General features: G+C 36.3%; 1 protein-coding gene across 2 annotated transcripts in view; it reads left to right on the forward strand.

Annotated features, from left to right (window-relative positions):
* Window positions 1-18,883, forward strand: part of UBE2Q2 (ubiquitin conjugating enzyme E2 Q2) — a 72,852-nt gene that overhangs the window by 17,375 nt on the left and 36,594 nt on the right. For both annotated transcript variants that reach the window (XM_079913003.1, XM_079913004.1), the window contains exons 4-8: window positions 5,324-5,380; window positions 8,213-8,353; window positions 11,319-11,403; window positions 12,750-12,810; window positions 13,564-13,654. In XM_079913003.1, coding sequence (XP_079769129.1) covers window positions 5,324-5,380; window positions 8,213-8,353; window positions 11,319-11,403; window positions 12,750-12,810; window positions 13,564-13,654 — 435 coding nt within the window. The remainder of the gene's footprint in view (window positions 1-5,323; window positions 5,381-8,212; window positions 8,354-11,318; window positions 11,404-12,749; window positions 12,811-13,563; window positions 13,655-18,883) is intronic.

Below are 18,883 nucleotides of genomic sequence, written 5' to 3' on the forward strand. Positions count from 1 at the left end.
TTCACATGTCTGGTGCCTTGCTGTTCCTCACATGGCCCTTCTGTCCACATGACATCTCCTCATTCCAGGGTCTCTTTACGTGGCTTCTCTTTATTTAGGAAGGTAGTCAGAATTTTTATTTTTGGCTTCTAAGAGCACAAAAGTGGAAGCTGCCAGGGTTTCATAAGGTTTAGATCTGGAACTGGCCCAGTGTCATTTCTACCATGTTTATTGGTTAAAGCAAGTCCAGGGTCAGCCCATGTGGTGGGAGGGGTCCATATAAGGGATGAATGCTGGGAGGTGTCGTTCATTGTGGGTCCTCTCCAAAGATGAACCATAAGTTCTTGTTCTCTGATTATTCCTTATTGATAGCATTCTGTTTTTGTTTTTATCAATGTAATATATTCGTGAGTGTCTTTAAGGAGTTACTTTGATACTCTCCCTCAAGCATCTCTATTTTTCTTTAATAAGTTTAATAAGTCTTTAATAATTTTTTTTTTAGTTTATCTTGGTCTTTTTTTTCTTTCTGAAGACTTTCCTCATATATCTATTTATTCTTTGTTGCTTATTCATGTTTTTTCCTTCCTCTTCTTCATTCATATTTGAGAGAGGTGTACTGAAAGGCTGATTGGGAGTTCTTTGTTGCCAAGACTTGTTAACTGATCGCTTTTAGGAGGAATTTAAGCTGACTTCAACCCCCTATCCCCCACCCCCTATTTCCTGGCATAATCATAAATGATGGCTGGAACTATTTGGTTTCTCTGGACATGAAACCTTATAATCTCTTGATTGAGGTAGATATGTATGCCTGAGTTTTGCTTAAGGAGAGCAGTGTGTTTTGGTGGCTGGACAGTTTGTTCTGTATATAGGCTTTCAGTTAATCTACATTTTCAATCCTATCCATCACTCCTGCTGTCGAAATGTACCTGGTGTCTGAGTCTAGAGCCTCTCCAGGGTGCTGTGGGACAAATTAGCCACCTGATTATCCCCTACCCTATGGCTTTACTTGTTTGCTCCATTAATTACCATTCTTCCATTCACTGTCATCTTCTAGCATGAGTGAATTCTTTTTTCTGCTGGTAGCCCCCTTTTATTTTTTGTTACCATTATGTGTTTGTACAGTGTTTATTCTTCATCGTATGTCTTCATTGTAATTCTAGTGGAGCCTCAGGAAAGAGATGGGAGAAGAATATATTTTATGTTCAATCTGCTTCTTTAGAATATTTGCAACTTAGGTTTTTAACTTAATATATCGTGGACACAGTACATATAGATCTACCTTGTTTTTCACGACTGCATTTAATTCCATTCACAAGATATAACTTGTGAATTACATGAAGAAATTTCCTAATTATGAGTCATCCTTGCATTCCCATAATAAATGTTCGGCGCCTACATAGGTTGGTAGTTGGGGGTGGAACACAATAGATGTGATACTTTATTTTTGGATTTTTATACTTTAAGTGAGATTGTAATATAGTCTGTTTCCCTTTAAGCTCTTCTTGCTTCATTTTGGTATCAGGGTATAAGCAGTCTCATGACTTGGGAAGCTTTCTGTTTTTTTGTTTGTTTGTTTTTGGTTTTTTTGCGGAACGCGGGCCTCTTCCTGTTGTGGCCTCTCCCGTTGCGGAGCACAGGCTCCTGACACACAGGCTCTGGACGCACAGGCCCAGCGGCCATGGCTCACGGGCCCAGCCTCTCCGCGGCATGTGGGATCCTCCCGGACCGGGGCACGAACCCGTGTCCCCTGCATCGGCAGGTGGACTCTCAACCACTGTGCCACCAGGGAAGCCCCAAGCCTTTGTTTTTTTCCTAAGATCTAGGACAGTTGTAATTTTCAACTGGGGGCAGTTTTGCCTCCCATGGGACATTTGGAAGTATCTGGCTATATTTTGGATTGTCACAGCTGGCCGGGTTGGAGGAGTGTGCCGTTGGCTTTTTGTGGGTAGACAGGATGTTACTAAACATCCTGCAATGTCAGGACAGTTCCCCACAACAAAGAATTATTTGGCCCCAAATATCAATAGTTCCAAGGTTGAGAAAGCCTGATTTAAACAAAGATCTGAACCTGATCCATTTTTCTCTTCTGTGTATTAGTCTATTTAGATTTTCCATTTCTTCTGTCAGTTTTAGTAATTTTAGGTTCTAAAAAATTGGTAACTTCATCTATACATTTGAAGCTCTTGGAAAGATGTGCAGAGTATTCACTTTTTGCATCATCTTCATCTGTGGTTATAATCCTGAAGTTTCCTTGAGTCCTTGTCAGAAGCTTGTCTGTTTTATTATAATGGTCTATTGAAAGAACTGGCCCTTAGTTTTATTTGTTAAATTGAATGTTTTTATTTTTCAGTCCAGTCTTAATAATGTCTCCTTTTACGTTTTTAGTTTACTGGATCAATATGATTTAAAGTGCTTTTTTATCAAACATGTAAGGGTGTTTGTTTTTTTCCGAGTGCTGTTTGACTTTATTGCACAGGTTTTAAAATTTAGTATACTTATTTTCTAAATAGTTTGTGTTTTCTAAGTAGTTTGATTCCATCTCTTGTTCGTATCACTCTTATATTTTACAAGAAAAAGTTCGAAATAATATGTATTGAAAGCATATAGACATAAGTTTAGTATAAAAGTTATGGTGAATACCTGACAACTATACCACCTAGCCACCACCCAGGTAAAGAAATAGAACATTGCTAGCACTGCAGAATCTTCTGCAGGCTCCTTTCAGATTATCATTCCCTTGTATGCTAATCCTCTCCTTACTTTTCTCTAGTCTTATCACTCATATATGCAACCCTGAACAATATGGTTTAGTGTTGCCTGTTTTTTGAGCTTCGTATTAAGTTATACTATGTAGTCTTTCATGTTTGTCTTTGCTCACCATTGTGAGTATATTCATTTATATTGTGTGTAGCTGTAGTTCTTTTACATTGCTGTATTTATTCCATTGTTTGAATGTACCATAACATACTTATCCATTTGACTGTTTACTGACATTTGGGTTAATTCCAGTTTGCTATTAGGAACAGTGCTACCATGATCATTCTTGTCTGTAGTACATAGTACACCCGTGCAAGTATGTCTCTGGGCATGTATTTAAGAGTGGATTACTGGGGCATGACGGTCCATTTCTTCTTAAATTCAAGAATTATTTAGAAAAAAATGTTTTTAGAGATTCTTAGACAGCTTTGGGGTTTTTCGTTTTTCACTGTGGTCAGAGAATATGGCCTGTAACCTTTCAGCTGCATTAGCAGCAATTGCTTAGACTTAACCATTGATGTTGCTGTTGTCTCCGCTTATTGCTGTTTCTTGTATTCCATGGTTGCCCCTTTCTGAACTATATCCCTGAATAATGTCTTTTTTTCTAGAAAGGATTTGTGGGGATGTGTATGAAGAGTGTTCCTTGAATACTGTGTCTGTTTTTATTATTCATTTAACAAATATTTATTTGACTCTGTGTAAAGCACTCTATGTACTCTATGTAAATGTTGAGGATCCAGTGCTGAACAAACACAGGTATGGCTCCCATCCTGATGGAACTAGATATCAAATTCTAAGTTCATAATTGAGTCTCTTCCAAGTTCTTTACACTTTTTTCTTCTGGTATTTGTTGTTACAGATGAAAAGGCTGATGCCTGTCTGATTCTTAGCTCTTTATATTTTTTCTTTCTGGAAGTCAGCATGGTTTTTTTCTTTAACTGTGAAGCATGGGGTTTTAATTTCCAACATTCGTTGGGGCATTCAGAGCCACTTGCTATTATGAAGTCCTTCTTTAGGTTGGCAACATTTGTCCCTTTCCCTCATCTTCTGAATGAATGCTGGATAAATATTGGATCTCTGTATTCCTATTTCCATTTCCCTAACTCTTCTCTTATTTTAATCACCTTCTCCCCGTCTCCCACCTCCTTTTTCTCCACATTTTAGGGGAATGTCACAGTTTGGTTGTCTTCTTCAGTCATAAATATTTTGTTCATTTAGGTCCATTGTTCTCTCTGGCCCCTCTGAGTTTTTTTTTTCTTTGAGGGGAGATCTTTTTGATTTTCCAGAACTTTCTTGTTCTTTACATAATAATCTTGTTAGGTTTTGTGGATGCAGTATCTTCTCAATTACTGCTAAAGATTCCAATTATTAGATTTTTAAATTCTGTTTTATTGCCTTCATTAATAATGCTTCAGGTCACTTTTTCTGCTTGTTCAACTTGGTGCCTTTCTTTCAGATTGCTAGTTTTCTTCAGATATCTGGTGATGCTTGGTTATCTACTCATTTATAGATGAGGTATACCATTGATCCGTATCAGTTGTTATGAGTGTCCTCAGCAATTGTCAGTCTTCTGTGCTATGGCCTCCCCTTTCTGGTTTTGCACACCTGTGCTCTGCCTGTGGCACGTGAATGGGGATGTGCTGGCAGGTGGACTTTTACAACTCCTGAGTAAAAGGGAGAGATAAATCTGTTAAGAAATTTTGCTGCTGCATTGAGTTACATTAAAAAATTGTCTTTTCTCTCTGGTTCTGACACACTAAGAGGCCAGCAAGGTTGGCGTCCTATATGAGTGTGATCCTTACCAGCTGTAGTTGGAACAAATACAGCAAGAATTTCTAGGGGAAAAAAATCCTACTAAATTTTTATATATTGTGTCGTAGAGAACTGTGCTGTGGTCCAGGAAGCTTGTCTTTATGAACTCTGACAAAACTAGGTATGAAGGCCCTTCTTGAAACCTCGTCAGATTCGTTGTGAATGAGTGTTAAATTGTGTCTTATACAGAAATATTGTGGTAAATGACATGTTGTTTAAAAAAAAAAAAAAGAAAAATAGCTCCTTAGTGAAATGGTGATCACTTTGTAACTTTTAGTTTTGTACAGTGTCTATGCCTGTGTAACACATTTGACCTTTTAAAATGTAAGCCAGTAGAATTTATGGAAAGATTCAGGCTTTTCAAAGCTAAAAAGGTAGATATTTTAAGAAACCCATCGTCTGGGGTATTTTAAGCAAAAGAAGCCATTAGCCTTATACACGTAGCTATATGTGTAAAATGTTTTCTGACTTTAAATTAGAATATGTTTAATTTTTTTTTCTGTTTTGCTTTATATTTGACTAATTGCCTTTCTTAATTTCTAAGGCATCTATTAAGTTGAATTTTTCAAAATTGCTTCTTCTTAAAAAGCTGATAAATACTATTTGTCAAATCAAAGCTGAATTTAAAAGTAAAAAGTAAATGTTTCAACTTTAATAAGCTCTTAGTGGAACTGCAGTGACAGATGATTGATACTTTGTCCCTAAAATCTTCTGAAGTACTCAGTGTTTGCTTACTTATTCTGTGTAGTCCTGGCAAACTCTTTTCTCTTTGCAGAATGGGACAGCAGAAGAAGTGACTTCAGAAGAGGAGGAAGAGGAAGAGATGGCTGAAGTAGGTATTTTATATAAGAATAACATTTCATAACTATCTTCACTTTTGAACATTTTATTAATTTTCTAATCTCCTTTATAAACCATTGTTAATGTGGAATAATGAGAAGCACATTGAATTTGTAATTTAATACAATTTCTAAAGTCTGGCTTTACCTCTAATTCATAGTATACTTTTTAGCAAATTTCTTATCTGATGTCCTTGGATTTTATTTCATGGAAAATAAGAGCTCTTAACATTTAGCACTAAAATTATATTTACATTTAATAGTAATCAGTACTTAACCTGATTTGGTTTAAGAATAGGAACTACGAAGTTTCAGAATTTTTGTGTTTGAATAAAAGGAGAATTTGACCACATTTCAGTGACTATTCACTAGAAGTAATGAAAACTATCTCATGTTGAAAAATCATCTAAGAATATCAAAGAGGAAATTCCAAAGACACTGAGCTTCAGTCAGTTTAGTTGCCAGCCATTGATAAAATTTTAGACGTTTTCAGGCTCTGAGTCTTTGCATTTAAATTCAAACTTCACAATGAAGAATCTGTGTCTCTACATTGACCTGATACAAGGGATTTGAGTTCCACAGTCTTGGTTTTAAAACATTTTTCTGTTTGGATCTTAGAATTAATTTAGGTTATTACCTTAAATCTAAAATACACTTCTTAGAATGCCTTAGAACTAAAGTAGTTGTTGGTTTGTTTCGTGAGTCTGGAAGTAAAATAGTTCTTAACATTGTCCAGTTAGGATGATTTTTGGGGGGATAGATTTTTTTTTTTAATGTTTTCATGCAGTTTAACTTAGGAATAAACTGCAAGAAAACATTAAACTGGGACTTCCCTGGTGGTACAGTGGTTAGGAATCTGCCCTCCATTGCAGGGGGACGTGGGTTCGAGCCCTGGTCTGGGAAGGTCTCACATGCCGCAGGGCAACTAAGCCCGTGCGCCACACATACTGAACCTGCTCTCTAGAGCCCGTGAGCCACAACTGCTGAGCCCACGTGCCACAACTACTGAAGCCCGCACACCTAGAGCCCGTGCTTCGCAACAAGAGAAGCCACAACAATGAGAAGCCTGTGCACCTCAACGTAGATTAGCCCCACTTGCCGCAACTAGAGAAAGCCCGTGCACAGCAACAAAGACCCAACACAGCCAAAAATAAATAAAACAGAAAAAAAGAAAAATTAAACCTTTACCATGGGTCCAATGTACAATAAAGTAGACATTGTACTCAAAAAGTTTATGTACCTTTCTTTTTTCCCCTCACAAGATAATATGAAGAAAGGACAGCAGCATTTAGGGAACTCTAGAAAGGTGGGATGGACTTTGGAGATGTCACATTAGGATAGGTGAAAAGATATCCTAGGCAACTAAAATAATGTGGTAAAAAGGCCCAGAACAACCCTGGGCATGGTGTGTTTGGGTGCATTGGACGCTGTCCTTTTGGGAGAAAGACATTGCTGTATTGGAGTCTTGGAAAGCAAGTTTGGCTAGAAAAGGCAGATGGCTAAGTCTTGAATTAGAGACAAATATGTTTATATTTGGTATGATTGTTGGTAAGGCCTTAAGCAGAGAATAGTGTACAGTGAATATTGTTTTGTAAAGATAATGATGAATTCTGTGTTGATTAATAAGTGGAGAAATTTTGTGGATTAGAACATGACTGAGGTTGAAGTTGGAGGAGGAGGAGGAGGTACAGGCCAAGGGTATTTGTGAGAACTCTGAAGAAAACAAGTGTAGGACGGAAAATTGTAGCTGAAAGGTGCAAACCAGGGGGAGGGAGCTCCATGAAGCATGCAGTCATAGACACGGTATGAATAAGAAAGGAATGTAATAGGAGTTGAAGAGATGGCAGTCCAAGAAAAAGACCATTGAGTCTGGACGAAAGTGATCTAAATTATTAACCTGGTCTAGAAATCACAGTGAATTAGTCTGCTTGATAAAGTGGAGATAAAGTATAAACTACTTCTTTAGAGATTTTGATGATTGAGGTAAAGTTAGAAGAAAGGTAATAGGAAAAGGTTAGGATTTATTATACAAATCTATGCAGAATTTTTAAGTTTGTAAGAGCTGATGCTAAGGGAAGGGAGGGAGAAGAATGATGTAGTGATTAAAGATGTTGGCTTAGCGATACTCAAATTCTTTTTCTAACTTTTTTCCTAATTATAAAAATCAATAGGTGCTCACTACAGAAAACTTGGAAAAGGAAAAGCATTAAATGTCTCTATTGATAATTATTAGTATTTCAGTATGTGTCCTCCTATTCTTTTTTTCTGTGCTTATTTTGGCATAACTAAGATTCTATATATTCGTTTTTGTATTCTGTGTTTTTCATTTCATTATTGATACAGAAGAAACCATTATGCTGTGTTGGCATTTTAATGGTCTTCCGGTATTCCATTGAATTAAGTTAACTGTTCTGATATTTTGCACATGAAGATTTTGTTTTTGTGGTTATAAAGTTGAAATAGGCATCTTTATGCCTAAATCTGTGTTCACATTTTAGACTAATTTCTAAACTGAATCTAATAGATTTCTAGAAGTCGAGTTATGGTTCTTGGTACCTCATGCTAAACTGTTGCAAAAGTTCCCCTTAATAGGAGATTTAAAGCAATTTAAGATGGCTCATTTGGTAGTAGTTATGGCTTTGTAAAACTATTAAATATGCTTTACTCAGATTCTAGCTTTAAAGTATAGTATATAAAAGGAGAGAACCTTTTGAATGGAATGTGAAGGCTTTTTTAGGATACATGTATTCTCTTTGTTCTCTGAGTCAGGAATAATTTAGCTTTTGACATGAGCTTGAATAAGCTAAATTTTTAAATTTTTTTAGGATATAGAAGACTTAGATCATTATGAAATGAAGGAAGAAGAGCCTATTAGTGGGAAAAAGTCAGAGGATGAAGGAATTGAAAAAGAAAATTTGGCAATATTAGAGAAAATTAGGAAGACTCAAAGGCAAGACCATCTAAATGTAAGTATGTGTAAATGTATAGAACCTGGACTTTTGTGGTTAAGTAATTACGGTTGACCCTTGAACAATGCTGGGGTGCTGACCTTGCACCGAAATCCACGTATAGCTTTACAGCCAGCCTTCCATATCCACGGTTCCACATCCGAGGATTCAACTAACTGCAGATTGTGTAGTATGTATTGAAAAAATCTGCATGTAAGTGGACCCACGCAGTTCAAACCTGTGTTGTTCAAGAGTCAGCTGTATAGGAATAATATAAATACAGGGCAATTCAATAAGATACCAATCAAAGCCACCCCCCTCCATCCCTGCCTTGGTTGTAGATTCAGCCATATGTTTTGTTGCCCTAGTTTCCCACCCCCCCCCCCACAACATTTCTCATCTATTGATAGCCACTTTCTACCCTGTTCATCTGAAATCATTCACTTTCCAACTTGTTTATCCTGTTTTCTCTCCTTACCCTTCTCCTGTGGGATGTGCAAATTTAAATTCAGTCTCTCGTACAAAGTATAATTCAAATTCTTTCTTCTTCATGAAGCTGCCATCTGGTTTGTCCTGCCCTGACTGAACCAAAAGTAATTTTTTCTTTTGACTTAACATCTTTTATGTGAAGCAGCATGGTGACAAACACAGCTGTGTGGCTTCATTTTCCTCAATTCTACCACTTGACTACACATCCCCCCTCCATTTCTTTTTTAATCTTTATTTATTAGGTGGAACTCTTAGTTGAGGCATGCATGTGGGATCTAGTTCCCTGACCGGGGATCAAACCTGGGCCCCCTGCATTGGGAGCATGGAGTCTTACCCACTGCGCCACCAGGGAGGTCCCCTTCCTCAATTCTATAATGTGGACATTATGTACCATTTAGATGATTCCTGTAAATAATAAATGAGAACGATGTATATAAAATGCCCAGAGTAGGGAAATATCAAACGAAGGTCTAGCTATCCATCTCAATACTTATTATTTACTTACTGCCTTTGTTTTAGAGCTATTTATCAAACCCATAAAATCTGAGAACCAGTTCTTTTGTCCTGAGCATAGGTTCTCAAACACAGGGAATGAATTGTTATGCAAGGAGATGACAAGTGTTGTAAACAGGTAGATTACTCTCACTTCTTCAGTCCTATTTACTGTATTAATGTAATTGGCAAATCTTTCTTTAGAGAGCAAAGAAATTTAGCCAAGTCCTTATCTTGATTATTTTTAAAAAAAAGCTTGTAGTATCTAAGTTAAAGATATTTACGATACTTTCTGTATCTTGTGATTGCTTCCAGTTTGTGTGTTATAGTCAAAACAACTACAAATTATTGAACACTATCACATGACAAACTAAGCAAAGTCTTTTAACGTTTATATGCCTTCCCATTTGATTTCTTTTGTAAACCTGATTTTCTACCCCACCTCAAAGTGTAGTGCAACTTTTGAAGGTGCAACATTTAAAATTTTACAAGGTCAGGTTTTTTTAATTCAGAAGACATTCTAAATGTTTTTGTCTTATGATAAATAGTTCCATTCATATTCAGTCTTAGGATAAGATACTGGTGCATTTTCATCTTCAGAGAAGGTGGAACACTGAAAAGAACTGAAACCAGTTGCATATATGTGGACATGTTGTTTCTCAATTTCTTAATATGTAAACTAGATTGTTAGTATAAGATTCTTATAGTCTGATTAAGGGACCTGCTTTAGTTAATGTATCACATTGAGGGTCTTCTAGTATTTCCAAAAATGCATGGAGCTACTACACATCTATTAGAATGCCCAAAATCTGGAACACTGAAAACACCAAATGCTGGTGAGGATGTGGAGCGACAGGAAACTTTTCTAATCGCTGATGGGAACGCAAAATGGCACAGCCACTTTAGAAGACTGTCTGACAGATTCTTTCAAAACTAAACATACTCTTACCATACAATCCAGCAATTGAGCTCCTTGGTATTTGCCCAAATGAATTGAAAAGTTATGTCCACACAAAAACCTGCACGTAGATGTTTATAGCAGCTTTGTTCATAATTGCCAAAACTTGGAAGCAGTAGGAAAATGGATAAATAAACTATAGTACATCCAGGCAGTGGAATATTAGTCCCTGCTAAAAAAAAAAAAAAAAAAAAAAAAAAAATAATGAGCTGTCAAGGACAGGACATAGACATGGAGGAACCTTAAATCCATATTACTAGGTGAAAGAAGCCAATCTGAAATGGCTGCAGACTGTGTTTTCAACTATATGACATTCTGAAAAAGGCAAAACTATGGAGACAGTAAAAAGATCCATGGTTGCCAGGGGTTTCGGGGTGGGGGGTGGGATGAATAGGCGGAGGACTTTTAGGGCAATGAAAATACTTTGTATATTATTATGATGGGCGGATACTTGTCATTATCCAAATCCATAGAATGTACAGCACCAAAAGGTAAAGGTACCTTAAGGTAAATTATGGACTTCAGGTGTAATGATGTGTCCAAATAGGTTGATCAGTTGTAAGAAATGTACCTCCGAAGGATGCTGATAATGAGGGAGACTATGCACTGTGGGGGGCAGCTATATGGGGAATCTCTGTACCTTCCTCTCAATTTTGCTGTGAACCTAAAACTGCCCACCCCAAATAAAATCGTAAAGAAGAAAAAAATTAATAAATTTTTTTTTAATTGATGGAATTTGAAATAGACCCTTACTAGTTCTAGGCTATTGGAGTGGCCATGGTGATCTGAACATAGGTTAGCTGTTTATTTATTTTTTTTCAGATGACAAATAGTAAATGAATCAGACCTGCCCCAAATTTATATTCCTACTGAAACTTCATGATCATTGATTTAATTGAACTTAACTTTTTTGTCTTCTTAAAATGTTGAGTGGTGATCCATTTTTACGATATCATTGTAAACGTTTATTTCAGGTTCAGATACCTTAAATCTTTAGTTATTTAAATCAGTAGATCCTGGTAAACAGCAAATTTTATGTTTCAGGGTGCAGTGTCTGGGTCTGTACAAGCTTCAGATAGACTTATGAAAGAGCTCAGGGACATATACAGATCACAGAGTTATAAAACAGGTAAGGACCTCTGGATCTCTGCTGTTGTCCTTATGCCCTTTTAAATTTTCAGATAGTAACTTCATTTCTTATAGTATAACTGGACAGAAACAGAAATGTTTATTAACTTTATTTTAGGAATGTGAAACACAAATTTAATCAAGTTACCAAAAGACGGGGTAAAATAGGATGAGTTCACTTGTTTGGATTTTTAAAAATGTTTTTATGGACACATAATTTTTTATCTTCTTGCTGATGGGGATTAACTCATGATTTTTATCTTCTGGGAAAGGTACAAGAAATATATGCTTTGGAAAATAAATGAGTATATGTTTATTGTATGAACAGAGAACTGTTGTCAAGTTAATTTTTATGTTCTTTTTTCCTTTTTTTGAAAACAACATAATCAACTCTTATTGTAGTTAATGGTATTACTTTTAAAAATTTATAGTTTGACTTAAGAGTTCTTTCTTACCCAATAAGGCTTAAATATTATGGAATCTCTCTAATTGAAATAAAATTCCCTCAGATTATTGCAGAGAGTCTAACAGTATTGAATAAGAGAAAGAGCCAAACTTTAGTTTGTTTGAAAAGGTAGCATTATGATCCATTAAGAATTTTTCGGAGTGATCAAGTCTAAATCATTAGAGCTTACTTAAAAACAAACAAGCAAAAAAACCCCCCTACTTTATAGAGTCCAAGATAAGTCAAATTTGTTTCTGAGGTTGTTAGAAGTTTTGGTGTCCTAACAGTTCCTCTTATAAGAAATCTAAAAGTTTGTGTGTAGAAACATAATAAAGTTAAATATTTGAATACTGGTTTACCTTAAAATGTTCAGTCATCACTTGTTTGTTACTGCATTATTTGTAGTAGCAAAAAATTAAATTAATAACCAGCTATATGGTGGAATTAAGTTATGGCTTATCCATAAAATAAATTACTACAGTTATTAAAAAGATTGACAATAAATTTTTATATTCTAATGGAAAGATGTCCCAAAAAGTTGAAGAAAGATTATAAAACTGTATGTAGAGGGATTCCATTTTAATAGAACTGTTTGCATATATGCATAGGAGAAAAGTCTTAAGTACATATGATTTTGCATAAGCTTTTTTTCCCTCTTACAATGAATGGTAAACAGTTTTTCAACCCCCAAAATCCTCTTCATTGATGGCTTTAGTTGTCCATCTGTTAACGGTATAAGATACTCAGCTCCAGCACCAAAATATTTATAATGCAGCTTAGTTGTTCCATGTTTTAATGGCAAAATTCGTAGCTTTTGTTGGCTATTTAGTGTATATATTTACACCAGAGCAATAGTTATAAGATCAAATGAAGAGTAACTAACATGCCCTATACCTTTACAGGGATTTATTCAGTGGAACTCATAAATGACAGTTTATATGACTGGCATGTTAAACTGCAGAAGTAAGTGCTTTTTTATGCTAATCCACTCTTTTTAATGGTAGACTATTACAGTGGAGATTTTTTTCCCCCTTAATTTGATACCTATTTACTGTGGCTTTTACTTACTGTTTCTGTAGAAATAGTTCTTAGGTTGTTAAAATGAGTTGTTTCTTGGGCTTAATAAGTAAAGTGAGAAAGAAGGAGGAGAAAAAGAAGAGCCAGCTGTGGGAAAAAGTGTTTCATGGAGTTAATGAGACAATTAGGAACTATACAAACAAAAGTGTATAAATAACTTGATGAGATTGACTGTGACAACCAGTTTATATTTGAAATAAGAAATTTGAGTAGGGCCTGAATATATAGAACAGTTGTAGACAAATTTAGATTTTTTTAGTGATTTCACTTTTTCTGGTCTTGTCCATGGTAAATTTCTCTCCTTGAACCCCTTGTCTAATAATACAGTTTGAGAGAAGCAGACTTTCTTGAGAAGATTATGTACATATGACCCTTTCCTTTAGAATAACTGCTAACTTTGCATGCCCTTAGGAGAGTAGGTGTAGAATACTGTGATCTCTTTTTGGACATTTAATCCCAAGGCGTTGGAGGCTATAGTTAATTTGTTTTTCCAGGAACCATAGAGCAGCTTTAGACCTTCTCTGTTTGGAATTTACCCTAGGGGCTCTGTTTTAGCTCTTGGAATGGTTCATTTTTGAGTTTAGTGAGAAAAAAAATCTGACTTTTTGTTTGAACTGTTTTTTGTTTTGTAATTCTTAGGGTTGATCCTGATAGTCCTTTGCACAGTGATCTTCAGATCTTAAAAGAAAAAGAAGGCATAGAATATATTTTGCTTAACTTCTCTTTTAAGGTAAGAAAATTGTAAGGGGACTCCATATGCTTCTAATGGCAACGTATATTTGTACAATTGCTTTGGAAAACCATTTGGTATAACTTGGTAAAGTAGAAGATACTCATATCCTGTGGTCCAGGAATTCTCCTCCTAGATATATAACCTGCAAGAAATGAGTACTTAGATGCACCAGGAGACAAACACAAGAATGTTCAAAGCAGCATTGTTAATAATAGCCTCAAATAAAAATAACCCAAGTGTCTGTTCCAATAGAATGGAGCACTGTGGTATTCATAAAATGGAATAGAGCTATGTGCAACAAGATAGATGAATCTTAAACACAGTGTTGAGCAAAAGAAACCATATTCCCAAAACATGTTTTGTACAATTTCATTAGTACAGCTCAAAAATAGGTAAAACTGAATTATATTATTTAAGCATGCCTTCTCATCGGAGGCAGTATTCCCCCGAATGGGGTGAAAATTGGTCCTTGGAGTGAAAAAGTCTTAAATATTACAATAGTCTGTAGCCCTTGAAAGGGCCACAATACATAAATAGATACACAGTATGTCTGTGGTATTAAAAGTTTTGTCGGGGAGCAGGACGGGGAGGAGTTAGGAAAAAATTATTCTAAAAAGGCTTCTTAGTGGAACAAAAATGAGAAATATTTATGGATTCATACTTGGGCAATAAAACTATCAGGAGAAACGAAGATGTGATTACCATACAGTTTAGGATAGCAAGTACATCTAGCTAAGCGGGGAGGGAGTTGTGAGCTGAAAGGGACACAGGGGGGCTTCTTGTTTATTGACTGTAGTCTGTTTCTTGACCAGGGTGGTAGTTGCATGGATACTATTTCATGCTAGTTTGTAATGGTGTACCTTTATATTTTATGCACTTTTCTAAATTTATGTGTTATATTTGTTTTTAAAAGATGCTAAAAAATAAAGGTTAAAGCAATGGAATCTAGGTAAAATGTAGTGGTTTTAAATCTTTGTTTAAAAAAAGTAGGAAGTGTTTCTAAGGGGTTATATTTTAATTATTTGGAGCTTCTTTTTGACCTGTTCTTTGAAATTGAGAAAAAATTGTGTAACAGTTGTCTTGCAGGTAAACTTTTTTTTTTCCCCCCCATTTCAGTTAGGTGGACTTCAATGCACTAGGTGCTATAGAAGGCTTGAGGACATGGGGCATCTAAATAATCCCTGTTCTTCAAGAGCCTGTAGTCTTTCTGGGGAGAAATCTGTGAGGGAAACTGTAGGGCTTTGGAGATCATGATGAAGAGTCTGGGAGCTTACCTTAATGCAGTAAAAAGCCAACAGAGGTTTTTAGGCAGGGGCATGATTGATCTGTTAGGCTTTTTATTTTATTTTTAAAGAAGAATTAGTATGCCTTCAGCATCAGAGTAGATAGGATAGAGTAGATTTCTGGGAGACTAGTTGGGGACTTTGATTTTAATCTGAGCAAAGAGCAGTGAAGGTTGGTAGTGGTAGGAATAGGTGAGAATAGATGGATATGAGATGTTTTGAAGGAAGAAAACAAAAGACATGAAAGGATACTTTTATACTTGCAAAAAGGGTAATTTTCTGAAAGCTGCTTACTTAGCTTTTGTGTGTGTATATTCTTGTTTGGGCTTATATCCTCATTTATGATTGAACTTTCTTCAAATAGCCCAAATGTCAAATGTCATTGTTTTCCCACAGCTTTGTTATTGTAGAAATTATTGTGGCTATCAACTGGGTTGTCTTCCTAGAGAGTGAATCTGGTATATATTTACTGAAATTGCTAGTGACTGTATTTTTACTGATGCATATGGTGACGAAAAACTCTAAGAATGTATCTTTTTAAAAAATACATGCAAAATATTTTTAACCTGAAATCTAAGCAATCATATTAAATCATATTCCCATAGGCCCAACACCAAGCTTAAGAAATAGAACCTTATCAATATCTTTGAAGACTGATGTGGGCCCCTCCCCTCTTACTTCGTCTTTCAGAGATATCTTTTAAGGGAATCTGAAATCTTGACCAGGAAACTGAAGGTCTTGTGACTGCAGATAGCGTTTTCATTATATTTTCCTGCTTTAGGTAGAACTTCAGGGAGGGGATGATCTGGGAGGTAAATGGCTGAAATTCTGTTGGATTTGTTTCTGAACCATGGTTCCTGATATCAGAAAGAAGGGCCTTTGCTAGGGTTGAAGTATTTCTTGAGAGGCCTGGGAAGAATGTGATTGCCTTGAGCTAACTGACCTCACTAAGAGGATCTTAAACTCAATTGCCAAGTTACTAGTATCGGGATTCATAGACTTTGGAGGATTAGCAAGTATGACTCAGAAAGAAGGAGTCACAGAAGGAGCATGAACAGTATTTAGGGCCTTGGATGGCCATGGTGACAACTTGAGGGTCATAAAGAGTAAGAAAATGAAACTTGAGATGTAACATGACACAAGGATGGGGAAGGGGAAGGGGTAGGAGGGAATGGGACCTGTTAGATTTGTCAGCAACTTGGTAAGGAAGTGGTGGTCTGGCTTTTCAGGCCACATCTGATCTACTGAGTTGAATTTTGAGGTTGTACTTTAAGAAGGGTTTATTTAGACAAATCTGGGTTTATTTAGAGAATAGTAGCAAGGATTAGAAAGATTCCATACCATGTCCTAAGATAGCAGGTGAAATTATAGATTTGGAGAGGAGAACATGGGGGTTCCTGATACCTTGTCTTCAACTATTTGAAGGGCTGTATGTGTATAAATATTAGTTTGATTAGTTTTTGATGAACACAAGCCATGACAATAGAATTAGTAAGTCAAACTGTAAAGAGACAATTTTCAATTCAGTATAAGGAGGTGATGTATAACTATTTAGAGCCATCTGATAATGGCTCTAGTCTTTTAAAAATAGAATGTGCCTCATGGCTGAGAATAGCTTGGAAGCCCAAGATGTTGATTTGGAAATTGGATAACTTTATGACATCCTTGTAAAACCTGAGGTTCTTAGTTTCTGAGTTAGTATACCACAATAGCTCGCATATCTTTTTTTTTTTTCTTTTTGGCCACACTGCACGGCTTGTGGGATCTTAGTTCCTTGCAGGATCTTAGTTCCCTAACCAGGGACTGAACCCGGACCCTTGGCAGTGAAAGCGTAGAGTCCTAACCACTGGACCACCAGGGAATTCCCTCTTGCATATCTATTTAAACAGAAACCTTCCTCCACCCCACCCACCAATGCCTGTAAACAACCCCCCTACAACCCCATGCCTTTTTATTTCTGTAAAATCTTGATTACTGAGTTCCAAGGTACAGAGTTTATGGAATAGAATCCTTGTGTTTTGATGTAGAATAGTTAATCTGAAGGATTACTTAAAATGAAGGGAGTTCTCACTGTCACATAATCAATTAAAAGAGGTTTTGGGGCTTCCCTGGTGGCACAGTGGTTAAGAATCCGCCTGCCAATGCAGGGGACACGGGTTCGAGCCCTGGTCTGGGAAGATCCCACATGCCGTGGAGCAACAAAGCCTGTGTGCCATAACTACCGAGCCTGTGCTCTAGAGCCCGTGAGCCACAACGACTGAAGCCCGCGTGCCTAGAGCCCGTGCTACGCAACAAGAGAAGCCAATGCAATGAGAAGCCCGCGCACTGCAACCAAGAGTAGCCCCCCCGCTCGCTGCAACTAGGGAAAGCCCGCATGCAGCAATGAAGACCCAATGTAGCCAAAAATAAATAAATTTATATATATAAAAACAAGGTGTGGTAGTCACTCATTTGGGATCACATATTTAAAGATCTGAAATATAGAAAATTAAATGAAGTTGTACTTTACCAAGCTTTGCATCTATGCCTTTCTTTATCTGTTAAGTTGTAGATAAAAGGTAAGCTACTTATTTGGAAGTAGATTGTAATAACTGTCATTAAGCTAGTTTCTTGTGTGGGTAGATTTCTTCTTTTTCTGCCTTGCAGTAGATAGCTAAGATTATCTGTTTTAGCCGTCAGAAGTGTGCTTTTTTATCTCCCTCTCCTATTAGGATTGAATTTACATAGTTTACATGTTCCTCAGAATCTTACTTGAGGATGGGTAGTAAGGTACTGGAATTATCCTGGTTATTTTTCCAGTTAAAACTGTAGTTTTGTGTTCCTTAGAAATAACTGGATGAAACAAATGTTTGCTTAGCTCTTTTACTTGCAAATTGATTTTATAAGAGGTGTTAGTTTCTTCTCATTTATTTGAACACAGAAATCAGAAGTAATTTCTCTTAGACTTCCTGACATATCTTCATGGAGGCAGTATGCTGTTTACTCTGCTCCTCTGTTGTAGGAAAGTGAGGCATAGCCTTCTTGGCCTCCTGGCCACTAGAGACTGACCTCTAACACTCTTGGCCACTTCAGCTACCATCTTTACTTCAGTTCATTGAGAGAAAAAGTTTTATTCTTTTGGAAACCTCAGTTTCCAGGACTGAAAATTTGAAACAGAGAATTGTGCAGCCAGAGAGTTAGCTGAGGTTCTGTTCTCTCATCTTGCCATTATATATTTTTATCAGGTCTGATGATCGTTGTCAGATTAATTGGAGCAATTATCTATTTGCATTTAATGTTGGTATTGCTATTCGGGTTTAAATCTGTCTCATTTACTTGTCCTTGCTCCATGCTTTTTTCCGCCACATTCTTTTGGATTTTTTTTTTTTTTTTTTTTTTATTACTCCAGTTTCCCACCTCTGTTAGCTTGGTGCTTATCATCCTTTACTCTGATTTACTACCTTACAATTATAATACATATCCTTAGCTTGTCAAAGTATAATATAAATTTGTTAATTTGTGTTTTTCCTTTTCCTTGTCAAGGCAAAGACCTTAGAACATGTACACCCTGCCAAATATGTGCTGTTGTTGTCATGCATTTAGTTCTATATTTATCTAAAACCTTATACATTATTGTTACATAATTCATCAGTATTCATTTGGATCTTTGTACATATTAGCTCTTTTCATGGTCTTTATTCTCCAGGTTTCCATCTAGGATCTTCTTTCTCTTGCGTGAAGAATATCCTTTTTTGTTTCCTTCAGTGTGGGTCTGCTTATAGGAAAATATCTTTATTTGGACTTCACTTTTGGAAAGTATTTTTTTTATATATATAATTTTCAGTACCCTAAATTTTCTTCTTTTAAGAGTTGAATTTTATTTATTTATGTGTTTATTTTTGGCTGTGTTGGGTCTTCATTTCTGTGCGAGGGCTTTCTCTAGTTGCGGCAAGTGGGGGCCACT

This window comes from Stenella coeruleoalba (assembly GCF_951394435.1).
Source record: "Stenella coeruleoalba genome assembly, chromosome: 2".
Classification (NCBI taxonomy): Eukaryota; Metazoa; Chordata; class Mammalia; order Artiodactyla; family Delphinidae; genus Stenella; species Stenella coeruleoalba.